The 19,007-nt window shown below is 34.6% G+C and overlaps 2 protein-coding genes across 11 annotated transcripts in view; one reads left to right on the top strand and one right to left on the bottom strand.

The window, feature by feature from the left end:
• Positions 1-19,007, top strand: part of LOC150096501 (centromere protein X-like) — a 199,876-nt gene that overhangs the window by 142,750 nt on the left and 38,119 nt on the right. For 3 of the 7 annotated variants that reach the window (XM_090408160.1, XM_090408159.1, XM_090408161.1), the window contains exon 6: positions 12,976-14,310. The exons of 1 other annotated variant lie outside the window; for it this stretch is intronic. In XM_090408160.1, coding sequence (XP_090264286.1) covers positions 12,976-13,074 — 99 coding nt within the window. In that variant the 3' untranslated portion in view covers positions 13,075-14,310. Of the gene's footprint in view, positions 1-7,600; positions 7,804-12,975; positions 14,311-19,007 lie in introns of those variants that run through there. 3 more of the 7 variants (XR_016549801.1, XR_016549802.1, XM_090408162.1) reach the window with 2 other exon arrangements.
• Positions 9,025-19,007, bottom strand: part of LOC150096500 (RNA binding protein fox-1 homolog 3-like) — a 247,540-nt gene continuing 237,557 nt past the window's right edge. For all 4 annotated transcript variants that reach the window (XM_090408155.1, XM_090408157.1, XM_090408156.1 and 1 more), the window contains 2 exons: positions 15,485-15,569; positions 9,025-9,806 (listed from right to left, as the gene is read on the bottom strand). In XM_090408155.1, the coding sequence (XP_090264281.1) occupies positions 9,762-9,806; positions 15,485-15,569 (130 nt within the window). In that variant the 3' untranslated portion in view covers positions 9,025-9,761. The remainder of the gene's footprint in view (positions 9,807-15,484; positions 15,570-19,007) is intronic.

The following is a 19,007-nucleotide window of genomic DNA, read 5'->3' as shown; positions in this document are numbered from 1 at the left end:
AATGTTCATATTTTTGATTTTATTGATACTCGAAAAATTCAGGGACATGAGAATGCAGCACACAACTGTACTCATATCTAGCGTATATAGAGAGGCTACCTACCTCTCTTTTGGAATTAAATGAAGAGGATTTATTTTGTTTATTAATGTCAGGGTATTCTAAAAATAAGTATTAGTTTCAATATCTAATGAATAACAAAATAGTAATTTAGTGTAATACTTAGCCAATAAAAGCCTCAAGCTGAAAGATGAATGCACGATAAATAAATATCAGTTATTACTGAATTAATTATTACGGAATGGAATAAAGTTCCAGTTTACAATAACTTGAAAAGATAAATAAGCAGAAAAGCATCTCTTTTCACCATAGGAAAAAAAACATGAATTGGCTGAAACATTTAATTTTAAATGACTCACTGTTGAAATGAATGGGATCTAATTAAGACACGCTTCAGTTATTTTATATTTTTTAAACTGATTATTTTTTAGTGTTACTTATTAGTAAGTATATATTTTATAAATGAATTTTTATTATTGTTCTATAAAAGCATTTCGTCTGGTATAGAATCATCCATACGAAGTTCTGCTCAAAAGTTCAGGGAATTTGAATAGTGTGTGCAAACCGGTTGCTTCAGTATGCTTCTTACCGCTATATAAGGGAAAAGTAGTAGTACCCTTTGTGAATCAGTATGCCAGCAAGCAGAGAGACTGTGTTCTTGGGTTACATGCATTTTTGTAATGTCGTGTTTTAGTGACTTCCTTTTCCAACTGAAATGGCAGATTTTAAGGAGCAAAGAATCTGCATCATGTTTTGCTTCACAGTTATGGCCTGAGACAAAGCAGCAGTCATTGTAGAAGTCGCCAAATTCACCATGGCTCAAAAAAAGCGCATCAAGTTCACAGCAACGTCAATTGAATATTGATTTTTTTTTTTTTTTGACATCCAAGGCGCTGTCCATAAGGAATTCCTTCCCTCTGGCCAAACTGTCAATGGGAAGTTTTACTGTGAGGTTTTGAAGCAGCTAAAGGAGAGCATTTGGTGCAAACATCCAGACAACTGGAAGAACAATGACTGGGTTCTCTACTGTGACTTGTTGCCATGTCACATCACTTGTTTCATTGTTCATAGTTTTCAAAAACACGACAGTCATCCACCATTTTCCTGACCTCAACCTCTGTGACTTTTCTTTTTTTCCCCAAGATGAAATTCCAGCTAAAAGAGTATCACTTTGACATGTTGAGGAGATCCAAGTAGAATTGTAGGAGTTGCTCAACATAGTTGCACTTGAGGACTTCCAGGATCTCATGGAACACTTGCCAGGATCATATGCTACCTATAAATTAAAGATACAAGAAAGTATATTATTATTATCTGAGACCTCCAGGGAGTCAGGGACTCATCGAGGGAGGCTGTAAATTACCCAACCCAGCTATCATACCTTCCCTTAAATTCATTTACACTAGATGCACTCACTAACCCTAAGGGCAAATTATTCCACTCACTCATTGTTTTCTAGGAGAAAAACCTTAAATTCCATGGATGCCCCCCCCCCCCGTGTTCTCTCCCTGCTTTCCATATAATGAAAAATTTCATCATTTGAAATGCTATAACATCTATTCAAAAGTTTATAGACCTCTATCATATCACCCCTCTTTCTCCTGTTAACCAGCGTCTGCAATCCACATACATGCAATCTTTGTAACTCTTCTTGGAACCCAAATCTGTGCATAGTAATCCAGGTGTGGTCTTATCAAAACCTTATAAAGAGGCAAAATTACTTTATCCTTACATGTCAAGGTTTGCTTCAACATAGCAATTATCCCCTGAGTTGTATTTGCAACTTTTGCTATGTGACCTTTGAACTTTATATTCTTATCCACCAATACACCAAGATCCCTTGCCTCTTCAGTTTCTTGTAGCATAACCCTGCTAATATAATATGCCGCTGGAACTCGAATCACACCAAAGTGCATAACTTTACACTTACTAACATTAAACTGATAGCCATTTTCATTTACTCAGATTTCCAGTCTATTAAAATAATTTTGTAATTGCTGAATATCAGTAGCATCCCTGATTGCTATGCCTATCTTCGCATCATCAGCAAACAATCGCCCATCTAATTGAACAATAATGGCCCAAGGACTGAATCCTGAGGTACACCACTTTTTGATATCTGTCTGTCAACCATTCCCTGATCCAAGTCAATAGATTATATTCCAATCCCATATTCTCCAGTTTACGCAACAGCCTGTCGTGTGGTATCCTATCAAATGCCTTAGAAAAATCCAACATTATCATATTGTATCCATTCCCTTTATCCAACTCAGCCATAACATTGTTATAAAATATGAGCAAATTGCTAAAACATGACCTTCCTTTAGTAAACCCATGCTGTTCTCTGCAGAGTATAGAATGCTTATCTTCCCATTTCTGTATGCGAGTTCTTACCAACTTCCCTAAAATCTTCACTACCACACCAGAGATACTAATAGGTCAGTAGTTAGACACATCAGTTTTTGCACCACCCTTGTGCAATGGAACTATCATACATTCCTTCCATTCCTGAGCTGATACTCAAGTTATACAAATGTGTGAAAGGCCTAGCCAATTTAGCTGAACATTCCTTTAGCAAACGGGCTGACATTCCATCTGTTCCTATTGGCAAATTCTTATCTAGGTTATCCAAGAGCTCTTCAACCTCATTTTCATGAACCTCTAACTCTTCATCCAACGTAGCAGTTACACTGTGCACCATGCTACATACACCTGGTTGATATATCTTAGCAAAGTTGAGCACTCATTAACTTGAACAATCTCCTTACCTTCCGACACTCATGTACCATCTGCATTCAATAAAGTTATTCTTCCACATTCATTCTTTCTTTTGCTTGCAGCATAACGATAAAATTCTTTTGGATTGATTTTAACTTACATGGCCAATTTCTTTTCATACTCCGTTTTGGTTTTCTCACAATACTCGTTACTTTTCTGGCCTGAGCTTTATACATATATATTTCATAACTTCTCTCACTCTTATTCTCATGATATTCTTTCCACATCATCTTCTTCTGGATCTCTTGCTTAATAAGGCTGCACATCCATTTCACTCCCAACCTATTTATTCTTCGAACACCAGAGATACAGCCTCATTCAAGCACTTTTTCAAAGATTGCCATGCATTGCTGACATTTTTTCCATTCAGTAACTGATACCATGGGACCAAAGATAGTATTCTTCTAAGTTGATCACAATTTCCTGCTTTGTAGTTCAGCATGTAACCTGTTTTAATCGGAGCTTCAATACAAGCAGATACTTCCCAAGAAAGAACCACATGATCACTGTTGCCAATTGGTGGTAAAATTATTATTCTTGATAGCGATCCCTTCTGAAGCTATGAGCAAATCCAACACTCTTTGACCTCTAGTTCCTTCTTTCACATGCTGCTTGAGAAAGTTGTCTTGCAACAATTCAATAAATTCCTGTTCTTTCTTATCATGAGATTTCACTTCTACCCAATCAATGTTTGGAAAATTAAAGTCACCCATAATGATCATTCGCTTGGTATCCATAGGGCTAAATTGGCGATGCGTTTCTTCTTCCCCTACAACTGAGCCGCCAGGTCTGGCAACACCCCACCATTTATCTCATTCTGTTAACCTCCACTTTACACCACATAGACTCAAACTCATCACTACATGGGACATTGTTACCATCATTGTTTTCTTGTATTTCTACCCTAACTGGACTTAAGTCATTTGATATCATTGGTAGCATCCTCCTCTCCTATCTCTTCTGTCATTTCTAAAAATAGTATATCCGTTACACTCGATCCCACTTACCTATCTGATTCTGATAGCCAGGTTTCACTAATGCCAACAATCTTAGGCTACATCGTATTCAATAAAGCAACAAACTCAACCCGTTTGTTTCTAATGCCCCTGGCATTTGTGTATAGACAGGATAAATTACAACCTAGCCTATTCTTATAATTAGATATGCAATCTATTTGGTCTTGTTCTAGAATTTTCTCTTTTCCCTCCCCATATACTTGGTTTAATCCTTTATCCAAGTGCCTGAAGTATTTTCAGGACTGGGAAAACTCGTATAAGGAAGCTAAGACTTCACATCACTTGCCTTAGTATCCCATAATGCAAAGCACATCTCCTTGCAGACATGTATAATGCTATGCATTATGGGAAGGGTCACTACCCAGACTGGTTTCTACCTTCATTGAGAGCCAGACCCAAAGATGATACTAAGGTTGAAGTAATGCACAAGTCATATTTTCATATATGAGTTGCCAAAAGGTGTCACACATTATTATATTACTCTGGATTCGAGAAATTTGTTGAAGTTTTTTCACTTAGTTATACTATCTATAAATTAAAGATCATATGCTGTAGTCTGAAGGAACTACTTTGAAGGAAATGGTAGCAACTAGAAGATGAGGGATTTTTTTTATATGGTCAAACTTTTGGATAGCACCATGTATGTTCTTCCCTTTTAGAGCAGTATTTCCCAACGTTTTTTGGATCATGCTACTCAACACTTCAAAGATTTTGATGCCCTCCTTGCCGACAATGGTGAGTGTTTTGAATATATCAGTGATGAGGTGATGAATGCAACATCATTTTCTAATTGCCCCCTGTGGGGCGCACACCTCACGTTGAGAAACACTGCTTTAGAGGGAAGAAGCTGCACTGTTTGCTTGTACAGGTCAGGTCAGGGATCTGAGCCTCCATTACATATAACATTTGCGTGTAAAAATTCAAAACAATACTAAATATACTGAGTAAGAACTGGCTACATGCAAGTCATAAGGAGTTAAAATCATTCAAAAAAAAAGTTCACATTTTTTTGCAATTGGTTTATAGCATGAACCAGATACTAATTTGTAATTTACTCTATTTATCCAATCTTGAGTTGAACTAGCTTAAAAGTTTCTCCAAGATAGAGGTATCAGACCAGACCAATTAATATATTGGGAGTGGTTTTCTGCAGTGGTCACAGTTTTAGATAGCAATGGAGCCTTTGTAAGTTACAGTCCATAATGCTTATCTGTATAGCAATGTTTTCAAAGTGAAATCTGTAATTATGCAATTATTGAGACATTACAAAGATCACAGGCTATGTGTGAGTTGCTATAGCACCAAAAATGCATGTGTTGGCAATATAAATATCATCCCATAAGCGCATACATAACAATATTAGTAAATTTATTGCATTAATAAAGAAATGTTTCGTATCTTTTCATTTTTTGGAATGGGATGGGTGAATTTAGTGGGTTTACTATAAGTAAGCTATCGTGTTCTTGATTCAAGAAAGTACAACTTTTATAGACTCCATGCAGCTGCATTACAATACAAAAAATAAATTTGTTACAACATGCATTTACATAATGTGAGAACACAGATTCTACATTCTACCATCATTGCATGCATACATAGTGTTTGTCTGTGTATAGATTAATTAACCATTAGAAAATGTGAAATTCAACTCAGCATAATTTAAAGGGAGGATAAATTTGTAATAGACAACAGTTAATGATTTTTACTTTTTACACAATTAAACATTAAGGGCTGTGCTTATTTCAGCTGATGAGAATATTATATCTCTGTAACTAAAGTTCTTTCTGCCCACCAATGCTTATAACTTTTGGCCAAGATCAACTAACAGCATCGATAACTCTGCACCTGTGTAGCTGATGCTACAAGCATCAGCAATATCCTCTTTAGCTTACATGTGTTCTTGTATCTTGTAATGACTGCCCCTGAGAAATTGCAATCAGCATTCTTTGGTCTTTTTTCATTCTCATTCACCTCAAGGGTGTCTGCTTCCATTTTAAAACTGCATTATTCCTCATTTGCAATCATAGGCTTTCTTAATTGACTTCAGCAATAGACTTAAACTATATTGCCATAACTTTTTCACATGCTCTCCTTCCGTACTTTCACCTTTTTAAATCATTCAGTCCTGCCAAGATTAACACTTTCACTCTTTGCAGTCTAACGTCAAGCCTTCCTTTGATCTTGGACTTAAATATTGTCTCCTTACTCTTCCTCTTTTCTGGTTTGCCACTTGATTCTTAAGTAGCTCAGTCTCATGGTTTGTCCTGTAAAAGGTTCCACATCAAGTACACCTTTTTTGTTTCTCTTCAATATAACTATCCCCCCCGTTATCCTTTTTCCAATTTGCAATCGAATCATTTGTATTTTATTCACTCCTGTCTCTTCATTCTCAATAGCAATTCCTCACCAGCCATAAATCTCTCATTTTCAGTAAGTAACACACTGAATCTCTCATATTTTATTTCTGAAGAATGATTCTTTAGCTGTCATTATCCTGTTATGCTTCGACACTATAGGAGAGTTATGAGGAATAAAGCAGATGTTGTGGCTTTAGAAAAGGACTTGCATAGACTGAGTGAATAGGCATTTAATTAGCTCTGTCTCAATATTCCTTTTCTACAGACTGTCCTTCTCAGCCTCATATCCCGTGGCATTACAACAGAGCACAAATCATCACGAAAGCTGGGGGATGCAACTTGTCCTTTTATGTTTCCACCTGGCTAACACCCCTTAAAGACATGACAAATCCCCCCCCCCTTCCATAAACTATCCATGCCTGTTTTGAAATTTCAACAGGATGTCAGAAAAATACTCAGGAGCCTTGATATCAATAAGTCACTTGGCTCTAATGGTATGGTATTACTCCAGCTGTGCTATAGACTTGTGCTCCAGAACTTGCATGCATCTTGTATTGTCTCTTCAAACTGTCATACTCATCTGGCATCTATCCAAAAATTGGAAGCAAGCTTTTATCCAGACTGTTCCCATCAAACTATCATCTTATTGCTCTAACCTTACTCTTGAAATTTCCAAAACATTTGAAGTCTGGCATCGTAGCCTTCTTACCAAGCTACAGTCTTATGGTTTATCTTTCCCTTTGTGAATGAATGGATTGCCAACTTCCTCTCTAGTCATTCATTGCAGTCATGATGGATGATTTCCTTCATCAGATTTTTCAATCATGGCTGGTGTACCCCAAGGCTCTGTCATTTCACCTTGTTCTTCCTCCTACACATCATTTTGCAGGAATGGGGGGGAGATTGGATCTAATTTACTTTCAGTTGAAAAAATCCTAATATTCTTTACATTATTTGGCACATCTGGCAGATTCAGGTTAACAAGGTTAAGTTAAATCTGTGTTTTGGAGAAATTTGAAAGAACAAGTGTATCAAATCAAAAGAAAGGTCACATGAAAATATGATACTGACAATTCTAATATTTCATCAGTGTTATTTAACTCGGCCATGTATTTATCACAATATCTAAAGGTAGTAAATTATTTTGTATGTTATATAGCTATGGTGACCATACATCCTAAATTACTGTTATCATTTTGTATAGCATATTGCAAATATTGCACTTCCAAATTAATCAAAAACTGTTTTGATAGAAAGATTTTAGGATTGTCCTTTATTTTTCCCCAGGAAATATGCTCACCACAGATAGAACTTTACTTTCAAAATATTTCTGTTGTTAAACTACTATTTCTTAATTATAATGATAGAACTAAATTACATAATTTTGACAGATGCTGGACTTCTGAAAATGCAAATAGTCATCAGTGTAGATACAGAAGAAAGCCCTATGTGAAGCATTAATTCATTACAAAATTAAAACAGTATCATGCAAATAATCCTGATAACACAAATAAAAAATATTTTGTAATAATATGCATGCACTTTTCCCCCCCTCCAATTTGTAAATGAAATTAAAATTTTTCTGAAAGAATCAGTTAAGAAATTTGTGTTAAATGTAATAGTAAGGAATAGATTCTCTTTGCATGTTAGGAAACATTTACAAATTCATGCAATGACTACAAATGCTTTAGTTGGACATTTTTAATCTGACAGCATCATTAGCATTAAAAATTCAAGTACACTTGTTCTACATACTTATGTAAATAGGAGATTCTTACATAATGTTACAAAGGCAAATTTCATCACTGCTGTAGAGTGAATAAATATTACAGTGCAGTTGTTGCACATGCAAAGAATGCACAAAATGCAGCATTTTGCAACATGAAAATAAACACTCATTATAAACTAAAACAAGACTCGTATTGCTACGTAAAGACAAGCAACAATGACGTGAAGCAGCTTTAATAATGAAACTTTAGGGAAGAAAAGAGACAGAAGGAAGAGAACTAAACAAAGCCATAGAAATTTACACCTTAGCCTTTGAAATAAGAAATTAATCGCAAAATAAGCATTTTGAAGGAAGTTCACTGAGATAAAAGCAAAATTTTAACCAAAATATTTTCTTAGTTCAAGGGCTTTAGCTTTTTTTTTTGTTTTTAAAGTGTATTCATGATCTTTTTATTCATTAAATAGTGGTTTAATTTTTCACTGCCTTAAATGCTACATAACGACAACACAGTAATACTTTACAGAAACATTCATTTCCTACAAATGTAGAAAAGATTCTGAACTTAATACTTATACAAACCTTACCTGTAGCTCAGTGTAAAATATGAACACTTTAGTTCATAACACGAAAGTGTTAAAAATGTCCACTTTTTATATGCACGAGCAGTATAATACTATTTGTAATAAACAACTACATGTACAAGTCTACTTAATACAGCTATCGACAGAGGACTGGACTATCAACTTCACAAACTGGAGTAGCTATGTCATGCTACTCTAACATTCCACATGAGCATTCAAGTTCATAGCTGCATGCACTCAGCTGCCATGTTCCAGGGACCCCAGCTGGATACAGAATCACAAATGAAGATCAATGATAAGTAACAAATCACTGTAGCTACTATATGAGATTCCTTGGTTTATGACATGTTAAATCTCACCAAAATAAACTTGCTCTTTAAATGTGAAAAAGGGAAGGGGTGAGGCAGAGTATGAAATCAGCAGTTTTTGATAACCTCATACTGACCCTGTTTATAAAAATTATGACTAATATATATATATATATCAGACAGTTACAACAAAAATGTTAAAATGAACAGATTTCTATAATTTTGTAATAAATACATTGCTTTGCCTTTCTGCAATCTGCAAGTTTATAATACATTGTGATAAATGTACACAAATGAATCCTTATGGGAACGATCTCTCTCTCTCTCTCACACACACACACACACAAATTATCATCCTTTGATGGGAAATTGCTATTTTCATTTGCGAAATTTCAAACAGGAGTATGTTACGATTTTTCTTTTTATTTGAAAAAAAAGTCAACATCATAAACAAATTTAAAAGCATGATATACAGTGTGTTTTTCCAAATGACAAAATTTTCACTACACATCTCTAAGTAGGTGTTGGTGTGTTTATATACAATGTAATGAAGCATGAATCATTATAGGGCTTAGTAAAAATGACATGGTTAAAATTACCAACAGAAATGAAGAACTGAATCAAACCACCGTGACTAGAAGGCTTGTATGTCATGAAGTTTGGATGCAAGGAACATCTAAAGGATTTGGTACCGTACCATTGCTTTGTGTGAAAATAGGTAAAGTTGTAACTTATACTGCTATCGACAACAGCATTTCTCCTTTTACCCCTGATGTAAGAATAAATAAAAACTGTTGAAAGAATGTGCGAGTATTTCCAAACGGCACTGATAGCCCCCTTTTTTGTGCTGTGCAGTCCATTATACCTTCAAATGATGATTTAGGAAATCATCATAAAAGTTCTCCATCTTGAAAATCTTCTGATAAAAGTACATTTAGTAGGGAGTGAATCTACTATATCCACTCCTGTAAACTGCAGCCTAAAGGAAGGAGAAAAGAATAACAAGGTTATAGAAATTTATGCAAATAAAAAAAAAATTCCATTGCTTTAAAAGATGAAATATAAAATTAGTTTAAAAACAAGGTATTTCAATGGACCAAGCAATCTTATCCACTTCTCATGTGCATTATAAGAAATCAACATTTTTCAAAAATATTGCTAGCAAATAGCAGTTAAGCTTTCCTATGAAAGCCTGAAATTGTGGCATAGACCCCCCAAACCACCATTTGCACAAACCATCTGAAGCTAAGCAGATATTATTTAGCAGTATTTTTACAATCATTTCTCTATCTGAATTATAGCTTAAATGGATCTTTCAATGGCAAAAATGTCAACCTCCTTCAAAAATTTCCAGTGTGGATGGGAACTTATGCCATCTTATGTGAATCTCAGACTGTCCTACACAACATATATTTGTATGTTGTGTAGCATTTGTAAGCTACATGAACAGTGAATTTTGTAAACCACTGGTTTTATAAACTGAGGTGAGTTTATGTAAAAAAACAAACAAAAAAGCTTATCATAGTACCAGAGAAGGTCATTATATACTATGGCAGAAAACAGATATGACATACATGGACCATAACTGTTTTGTCAGAAAATTCAATATGGCTTCAGAAATGCTCCACACATCTAACCCAATGCAATAAAAACCAAGGGATGACATCTTATATGCAGTCTGGTCATTGTTCATCAAGAATACACCTGGAACAAATTATGTTTTGAAACATAATTAAATTCTAGCTTTGACACAGTTAAAGGTCTCTTATCATTTAATTGATATTTTACAGACTCTACTGAAGAAAGTATAATAAACTAGTAGAGAAGTGTGAAACTACTAATTAAGTTTTTTTTGGACTTAGGTAGTTTTTATCTCAGAAGCCCACGATCAGATTTTTCTTCATGAGGCTGACTTACTTCATGTTACAAGCACATTTCAGCCATAGCTTCTGCAGCCTCAAAAAAACTATGTGTACTCTACTAACACGTATAAATCCCAGATCTGCTAAGACTATTTCACACTACCCAGAAGGTAATCTGATAATTGATGCTCCCTCTCTCCCTCCACACATTTTATTTCCAGCTTATGTCTCTTCTTTTATAGAGAGAATATTGTCTTCATGGACAACATTTTGATGATCTGTCCATCATCATCTCTCCACTTTTTTTTTTTCGAAGATTGTAAAAACATGAGCTGCTAGTCAACATCCATTAACTATCCAGCTTTAAACTTACCAAATCAACTTCTCTTTCATTTCACCTACTTCTGTTCTTTGGAACAGCTTCCCTAAAGGCACAACATAAGCAAGCCAAGCTACAACTTTTAAGTTTAGCTTGGCTAGCTTATGTATAACTCTGGCCATGGGGATCAAGACAGAGGAAAGTGGTCAAGACTAGTAGCACAGCATTGTACTTGTGAATAAAATTTAAGACGAATTCAGGCAAAAAGCATTAACCATAATCAGAAATGAAATTATAGTAATCTACTGTTTATCCAACCCTTGAATTATCAAAATGGCAAGTTCTGATAATTGAAAGGCATGTAGATGGTAGATTACTGTAGCTTTATTTTTGCAATAAAATAATAAAAATAATAGTAACAATTTTGATATCAAATATCTGGTGGCTTCATCAGGGTAAGAGGAAACTGCTACAATTACCACAAGACTGATGTAAAGGAATGCATTTTCCACTATGAACTATGGAAAATTCAAGTGTTATATTGGAAATGGTATGTTTGTAATTGGTGGGTAATGTGTTTCAGAATGAATTATAATGACTTCACAAGAGGAAGTGAAATATGTACTATGGGTAATTTGAGGTCACTAACCCTAGTACAGTGACATTTCTGTACAATGGGTAGCAAGGCACCTTCAGCCTAAAATATTAATGAAGGTTGATAAAGATGAAGCAATTTGAGGAAACTAGTAGTATTCTTAAATAGTAAAGTAAAGGAAAGCCTAGAAATCAGACAAGGCTGCTGAATGAATACATGGTGCTTTCCAAGGAAGTCCATTCATCACACTAGTAGAAAAAATTATGCTGCACACATGATGGACAGTTTAAATCACAATCTGGAGTGCCTAAATATTCTTCAACAGCAACATTTTATGTAGACAAGTTATTAAATAAAGCTGTCACATCTGAGAAAGCTGCATCTCACCTGAAGTTGAAAGAAACATTCCAAAAGTGTGGTGAAGTCTTTATGCTTAACAGGATTTTATCAAGCCTTTCTTTACAGAGAAATGTGAAAAGTTTCAGCTGTTTGTTGCATTATAATTAGAGAAACTGCCATCCCATCCTATCCATGTATACCAGCATGACGAGGCTCTTCTCTGGTCTTGCAATGCCTGCTCCTCCCTTAATGACTAGGTGCAATGAAATCATCTAAGTTTATTTAACTAGATTTTTTTTTGGAATTATGTGAAAGGCAAAGTGCACTACACTAAGAAGGGCATTGTTCAGCTGAAAGACCACATAACACCTGTATTCTCTGATGTTTTAAATAGTGTATGTAGATACTGCTATGAGTGATGTATATGTGGAATGAAGTCTTTATTCCATAATGATGCATAATCACAGACTACATGATATATCTGAATGAAACCTAAGCATATCGACTATGAATGTTGTGAATTTCTTCAATAAAAAAGAAAGCTATAAGGCTTCAAAGTTGTTTTTTTTCTATTTAGGTGCTCTGTTGTTCTCTGAGGTATGTTGTACAGAATTTTTGTTGATATATATATATATTGGCCTGTAAATGTAGCTCTTGATAAATGGAAAAGGACAGGGTGCCATTATCATCACTATGAAAAAGTACATAAAGACTAGACTAGACTTCATCAGATATATATTAATACCTCTAAAATAGGGGTCGGTAACCTTTTCCAGACTCACGGGCTACATTCAACTTTTATTTTTAATAATCAGACTGCAATCGTTTAATTAAGAGAAAAAAATACTTAAGTCATCAATTTTTATTATATCAATCGTAAAAAAAACACAAAAATATTTAAAATACGAGATGTGAAACAAGCATGAAAATGAAACTCAATGAAAATTATTATCATGTAAAAACAAAGTAATAGAGTTTATGCATCAAAATATGTGTCTCCCTGTTTAATGTGACTTTTGTGATTTTCCCTTAGCCAGATTATCTATATCTACTTTATAACCTGCAGTGCAAATTCGAATTGAAGCATGCAAATGTTCATCAGTCAGTTGAGAAGAAAATTTATTTTTTCTGAAACTCATGGCAGAAAATGCTTGTTCGCAAATGTATGTGCTTCGAAATGCGGCTATCATCTTCTTTGCAATGCTAATTAATCCTTCAAATTTGTTTGGTAAGCATCGATAAAGTTTTTGGATATTTTGTAACGAAAATGCATTCTTTAATGTTTCATTGTGTAATAATTCCAAAACTTCCACCTGTAGTTGGTTTAGTACGTCATCAATGTCGACATTAAAAGGGTTCAAAAATAATCGCACCTCGATGCTATTTTTATGAAAATCCACAAATTTTGTTGAAAATTCCGTTAGTAAATCTTCAATGATACCAACAAAAGTTTCCTTTTGTGTTAGTCATCCAACTGTAGATGCAGATTTGCAACATATATAATGATGTAGATATAGCATAAATTTTTTCCATCATATGTTTCTTCAACAGACATAGTTTGCCTTCGAAAGCGTTTATGCCAGAAAACAGTTGTGCTAGTAATTTACCTTAGCCCTGCAGGGTCAAATTAAGTTCATTAAGGTACGTTGTAATATCTACCATAAATGCAAGAGACATAATCCATTTTTTATCAGATAGTTGTGTAACATCCTAATATACTCAACCAATTCATTATGAATACTTTGTATGTTTTGCTGAGCAATCAAAGAAGCTTCTAATTTATTAATGATTTTTTCTAAGTTCACAGTTCAAACCATTGTATTGGTTTTCATGTTCATTCTCGTAATGAAGTCTGATGTTATATTCTTTCATAACAGCAACACTTTTATGACAAATAAGACAAAGGGGCTCACCCCCATTTTCATTAAACCTTCTTCCTTCATCTGCAATTTTACGTTTTCTTCAACCTGTTTTGGAAATTATTTTTAACAAATATATAAAACGGACCAGGGAACGCAACTGCAAAAGTGTGCCAAAATCTCGTTTGTCGTTGATGAAGTCTCCTTTGTTATCCCCACTCATTATGACTAACACGGTTGACTTGCGCCAAGTTGCGGGGCGATATCACGAAGTATCGGTATCAAATTATTTTTAATTTATTATTCATATCATAAAATGTATTATTTAAATAATTCAGCATACAGGCCACATGCCATGTAAGTATGGTCAACCTTTTATGGGCTGCCAATTGCCGACCCCTACTCTAAAGGACTGCAACTTCACTCTGGCATTCAGTAATTGACTTGAAACTGATATTTGTACATAGGTGCATTCTACTACTTTTATATATATGAATTCTATTGTTATGTGAATCCCACCTATAAAAAGCTGTAAATGAGTTTCATTACTTGGAATTTGTTTATCACCTAAGCCACTCACAAAACACCCATGCCTACAGTGGGATTCAAAATCACGGCATACTAGTTGGAAAGTGAAAGTGTCTACTTGGCCAAACAGGCCAGTATTTTATGATATATATATATATATATATCAACGAATTCCAAGCAATGAAACTCTCATTTACAGCTAGGTTTACAGCTTTTTTGGGATTCACATAACAATAGAATTCATAGATATAAAAGTAGTAGAATGCACCTGTGTACAAATATCAGTAAAAATTAATAATTTTTTTGAACAAATAAATAAGTTATGAAATAATTTTTCTTTATGTATAGATATATTATATTTTTTGTGGCATGCCATCAACTCACTAAAGAACAAATTGGCATTGGCACTTTGGTTTACAGACACAGTGCTGAGTGAGATGATAATGATACTAATATTATTATTATTATTCATGACACCTCCAAGGAGTCCAAGACTCATCGCAGGAGGACACCCACTATACAACTGTCACTACCACTATGCCGAACTTCTACTACCATCATCTCCATCAACGGCATCTACCACCCCACCACAACTAGTATTTTTTGTCTGTAAATTGTGTGTTTCAAAGGGCCGATTTGTCTGCATGCGGGATGAAAAACCTGAGTTTCCGGGAGGAAAAAACCCCGCTACCTCCGTATGATATCGGCTAACTCACCTTCGATCGAAAAAGTCCACATAAAGATTTCTCCCGTCACGACGAGAATCGAACTTAGGCCTATTCCAATTGAAGGGCGCAATGTACCGTTGTTCTTCCAATTGTGCTAAGGAGGCGTTAATAACAATATAATTAGTAAGATTTTTCTTATTATATTTCAACATGAGTTTGTACTCACCTTGCTGCTAATAGATAATACCTAAAAATTCATTCAAGCATGATATATGATTTATGTTTATTTATAAGTTGACTTTAATTAAAATAAAATTGGAATTAATTCTAATTCATAATATTCCCAAATTTTATATTCTAAATGATCTCACATATCAAGATATTAAAAAAACTAGTTATTCTATGGTTATATAAAATATTAATTCTTATCTAGAATCCCTTTCTCCAAAGCTAATATTTATAATTAAATAATGGTATTAAAACTTACTCCATAACCAGCCATAGGACCTATACTATGACCCAAATAAGGATCTGCATACTCACGCCCATAACTGTAATATAAAGATGGAGACCTAAAAGAAATATCAAAACAAATTTAAAACAAAACAACAGCAACAACAAAATAAAAATAGTTATCTCCCCCCAATGGTGCTGTTGTGTTATAGATTTTGTGACCTTTCAGATTTGGGGTTAATATTAAAAAAACATTATAAAATACTGTTGTGTTAAACCTTTGCAACTTTATTTCCAAAACAGTCCCATTTATTTTTTTCTTATTTTAAAAGACAGAATATGCTATACATGGAAACTGCTTTTAATAATCTTACATCAATTTTAAATTATACAAACCATACTGAACTAAATAGTAGTTTCAAGAGCAGCATGCCCTAATTATTATTTACGTCACTGTAAAAATGTTGTAGAGAGGGTTAAATAGTGTAACTCCCTAGAATTGGGATAAACAGAGAAGCGTTGGAACTTCTTTCTTTTTTCTCTTATACAAATTTAAGGAAGTATGACTTTCTAGTGGATGTGATAGTAGTTAGGACAATATATGTACTGTCCTAACCATACTGCATTTTTAATATTATAACTATCATTATCTCATAGAGCCTCCGTAGCTCAGTCAGTATAGATGAAGCCCTTTGGTTGGAAAGACCTGGGTTCGATTCCCACCCATGACACAAGGAACCTTTATCTGGTCTCTTTTGACTAAAGGTGAGTTAGTCAGTCTCATATGGAGGTAAGGTTTTTTTCCACCCAGAAACTCATGTTTTTCGTCATTCAGAACAGGCAAACCGGCCCATGAACACATGGATTTACAGTCATAAAATACATACTTCATCCCTCACTAGGAAGGTTCAACTAGTCCTAAGGGACTGTGGAGGAACGGGGGGAGAGCTCCCCCATACGAATAAAATAAAAAATTACCTCTTGGTAAAGCCTGCACTATGTTGTACAATCATTTTGAGTTATGGTTTAAAGCCAATAAAAATACAATTTGGATGATTTGTTCATTCAGTATCCAACAGGGTGCACCACAACGTGAGGATTGGAGATCACATCAGAAGCCCTAGTGGAGATCTCCTCCCAGTTATATAAGATCCTGTACACATCTTGAGGGTATGTGTCAGGGGAATTTGATGATGAACTATTATTATTCTTTTATTCTACTAGTGATATCTTAATTGTCCAAAAACTGCTCATTATATTGATAGAGGGAAGATAGCATCCACTCACCCAAATTCTGTACTCAAAAATAATTGCAAGTGAACTCTGGCTTTCATAGGGCGTTTCTCGAAGTGCAAAATCAAGTTTCAAAGTGGTATATTCTCGTATAAAAAAAAAAACACTATGATTTGCCTTAGATAAAACTTGATATATTTGTGTATCAGGTTCACAGCAGGAAGCCAGGGAATTGGCATCCAAATGTTCAGATGTTAGTTTACCTGTTCTGGTCTTTTGGCAATGCTACTGGCCACATTTGTCCACCCCTGCTTCCACCTCTTTTGATGTTGTATTGCACCCATTACTCATGAAAAAAAAAAAAAATTCAATCCCCTGGCTCATTAATTTTCTTCCAATTCTCATATATATAATTTTTACAAATGTCCTCCAAACATGTAACATTCAATTAGCCTTTGAATTTTCATCAGAAGTATGAATCCAATTTTCTGATGAATACCAAAAAGCCTGCTGGTCCAGGTAGCACTTCTCCAATTGTTTGGGAGATTTTTTTTTTTTCTCCAGAATTTTAAACTTTTCTATGTTGATGGAAGTTTATTTTGCACTTGGTTAGACTATAATAAATTTAGTTTAATCCTTTATCCAAGTGTAACCAAACAAAGTTTGCACCTGAAAATATCTTCAGGACTGGGTTAAGGTGGTACACCTTACCCCAGTCCTGAAGATATTTTCAGGTGCAAACTTTGTTTGCTTACACTTGAATAAAGGATTAAACTAAATTTATTATAGTCTAACCAAGTGCAAAATAAACCTCCAACATCTTTCTCTAAATCCAGAGTAATTTAATAATAAGGTGGTATACCATTGGCAACTTGTTTATGTAATAAATATGACCTCTCTATTGCTTCTGCCTCCCACTGACGAGACCTCAATAAAGATCGAAACCGGTCTGGATAGTGGCCCTTCCCTTAATGCATGTCTGCAAGAAGATGTGCTTTGCATTATGGGAGATATTGAGACAAGGAGTGATGAGAGCTTGGTCCACCTTTGCTGTGAGTTGCCAAGGGATGTACCACCTTACCCCAGTGCTGAAGATATTTTCAGGCGCAAACTTTGCTTACACTTGGATAAAGGATTAAACTAAATTTATTATTTTCTATGTTGACTTTTTATTCTCTCCCGTTCCATTGATATATCTATACTACAGCCTGGAAATTAGTTCAGATATTCAACCCATTTCTAAGAGGAGTGACAAATCATTGCCATCAGATTACCATTCTAATTTCTCTCACTTCTAAAGTAAAGGAGAAAATCATTAATGCTTAGCTTCTATCGTAACTAGGAATCTTGCTTAAGTACTCTTGATTGTGTTTCGGCACAAAGGCCTATTAAAATAAGCTTATATCATATGGTCTATCTTCTGACTTCTGCAACTGGTTGCTATCTTTCTGTCTGGGTGCACATTATGTTTGACAGTAGACAGATCTTTATTCTCAAACTTTGCAACTAATACTGGAGCTCCACAAGACTGTCTATATATCAATGACCTTCTATACTGGCTGCAAATCCAATCCACAGTTCTGTTGATGACAGTACACTGCACTCCTTTTTTTCATCTGACAAATATTACACTACAAAAATCACTAAAACTTCAAGAATAAAAATTTCTACAACCCTAAATTCTGAATTCCAGTCTTCCTTGTCAAAACATATCACAAATATCACCTCTGCATCCAAAAAATTAGGCTCTCTCTTTTTCTCAAGGCATTGATTCATCTCTGAACAGTTATTAACTCTATGGAAATCACAAACTTGCCCAACCATTGAATACTGTTCTCAGATTTGGAGTGGCTTTAAGAACATCTTAAAAACAATTAACTCCAGTATAGCTGCGAACAATTTTTCATGTGGCTCTCACCCACAAAAGAATTTTTGTAAAAATCAGTACATTTGTATCATGGTTGGGATAAGAACTTTTTTTCCCCTCTAATTTGTCCCAAAGAAAATTCTATTAAGGAAGAAATGAAGGAATTTTTCCAGGCATTAAAGAAGGAAAAGTACTTATGATATGGATGCTTAGGCAGCACTCATGTCTTTTAAGTAGTGCAAGCTAAGGCAAATCGGGGATGCCAAGAATTATATCCTCGTAAGCTGGTCAACTTACAAAACTTTAATAGTTTCTACAAATATTCGGCTTTGAAATAATGCTGGATCTAGTATCCACTTTGCCTATGTAATTTTACATCACAGAAATGAAACCTTATGGCTCTTTTTTAGTAATTACTTATGATGATGTTGCACTAGAAACAGTGCTGAAGTTAAAT

Source organism: Typopeltis vanoorti, chromosome 18 (assembly GCF_054136105.1).
Source record: "Typopeltis vanoorti isolate ZY-2024b chromosome 18, IOZ_Tvanoo_1.0, whole genome shotgun sequence".
NCBI lineage: Eukaryota > Metazoa > Arthropoda > Arachnida > Uropygi > Thelyphonidae > Typopeltis > Typopeltis vanoorti.
Note: the sequence above shows the minus strand (reverse complement) of the source record. Positions and strands in the feature narration are given on the sequence as shown.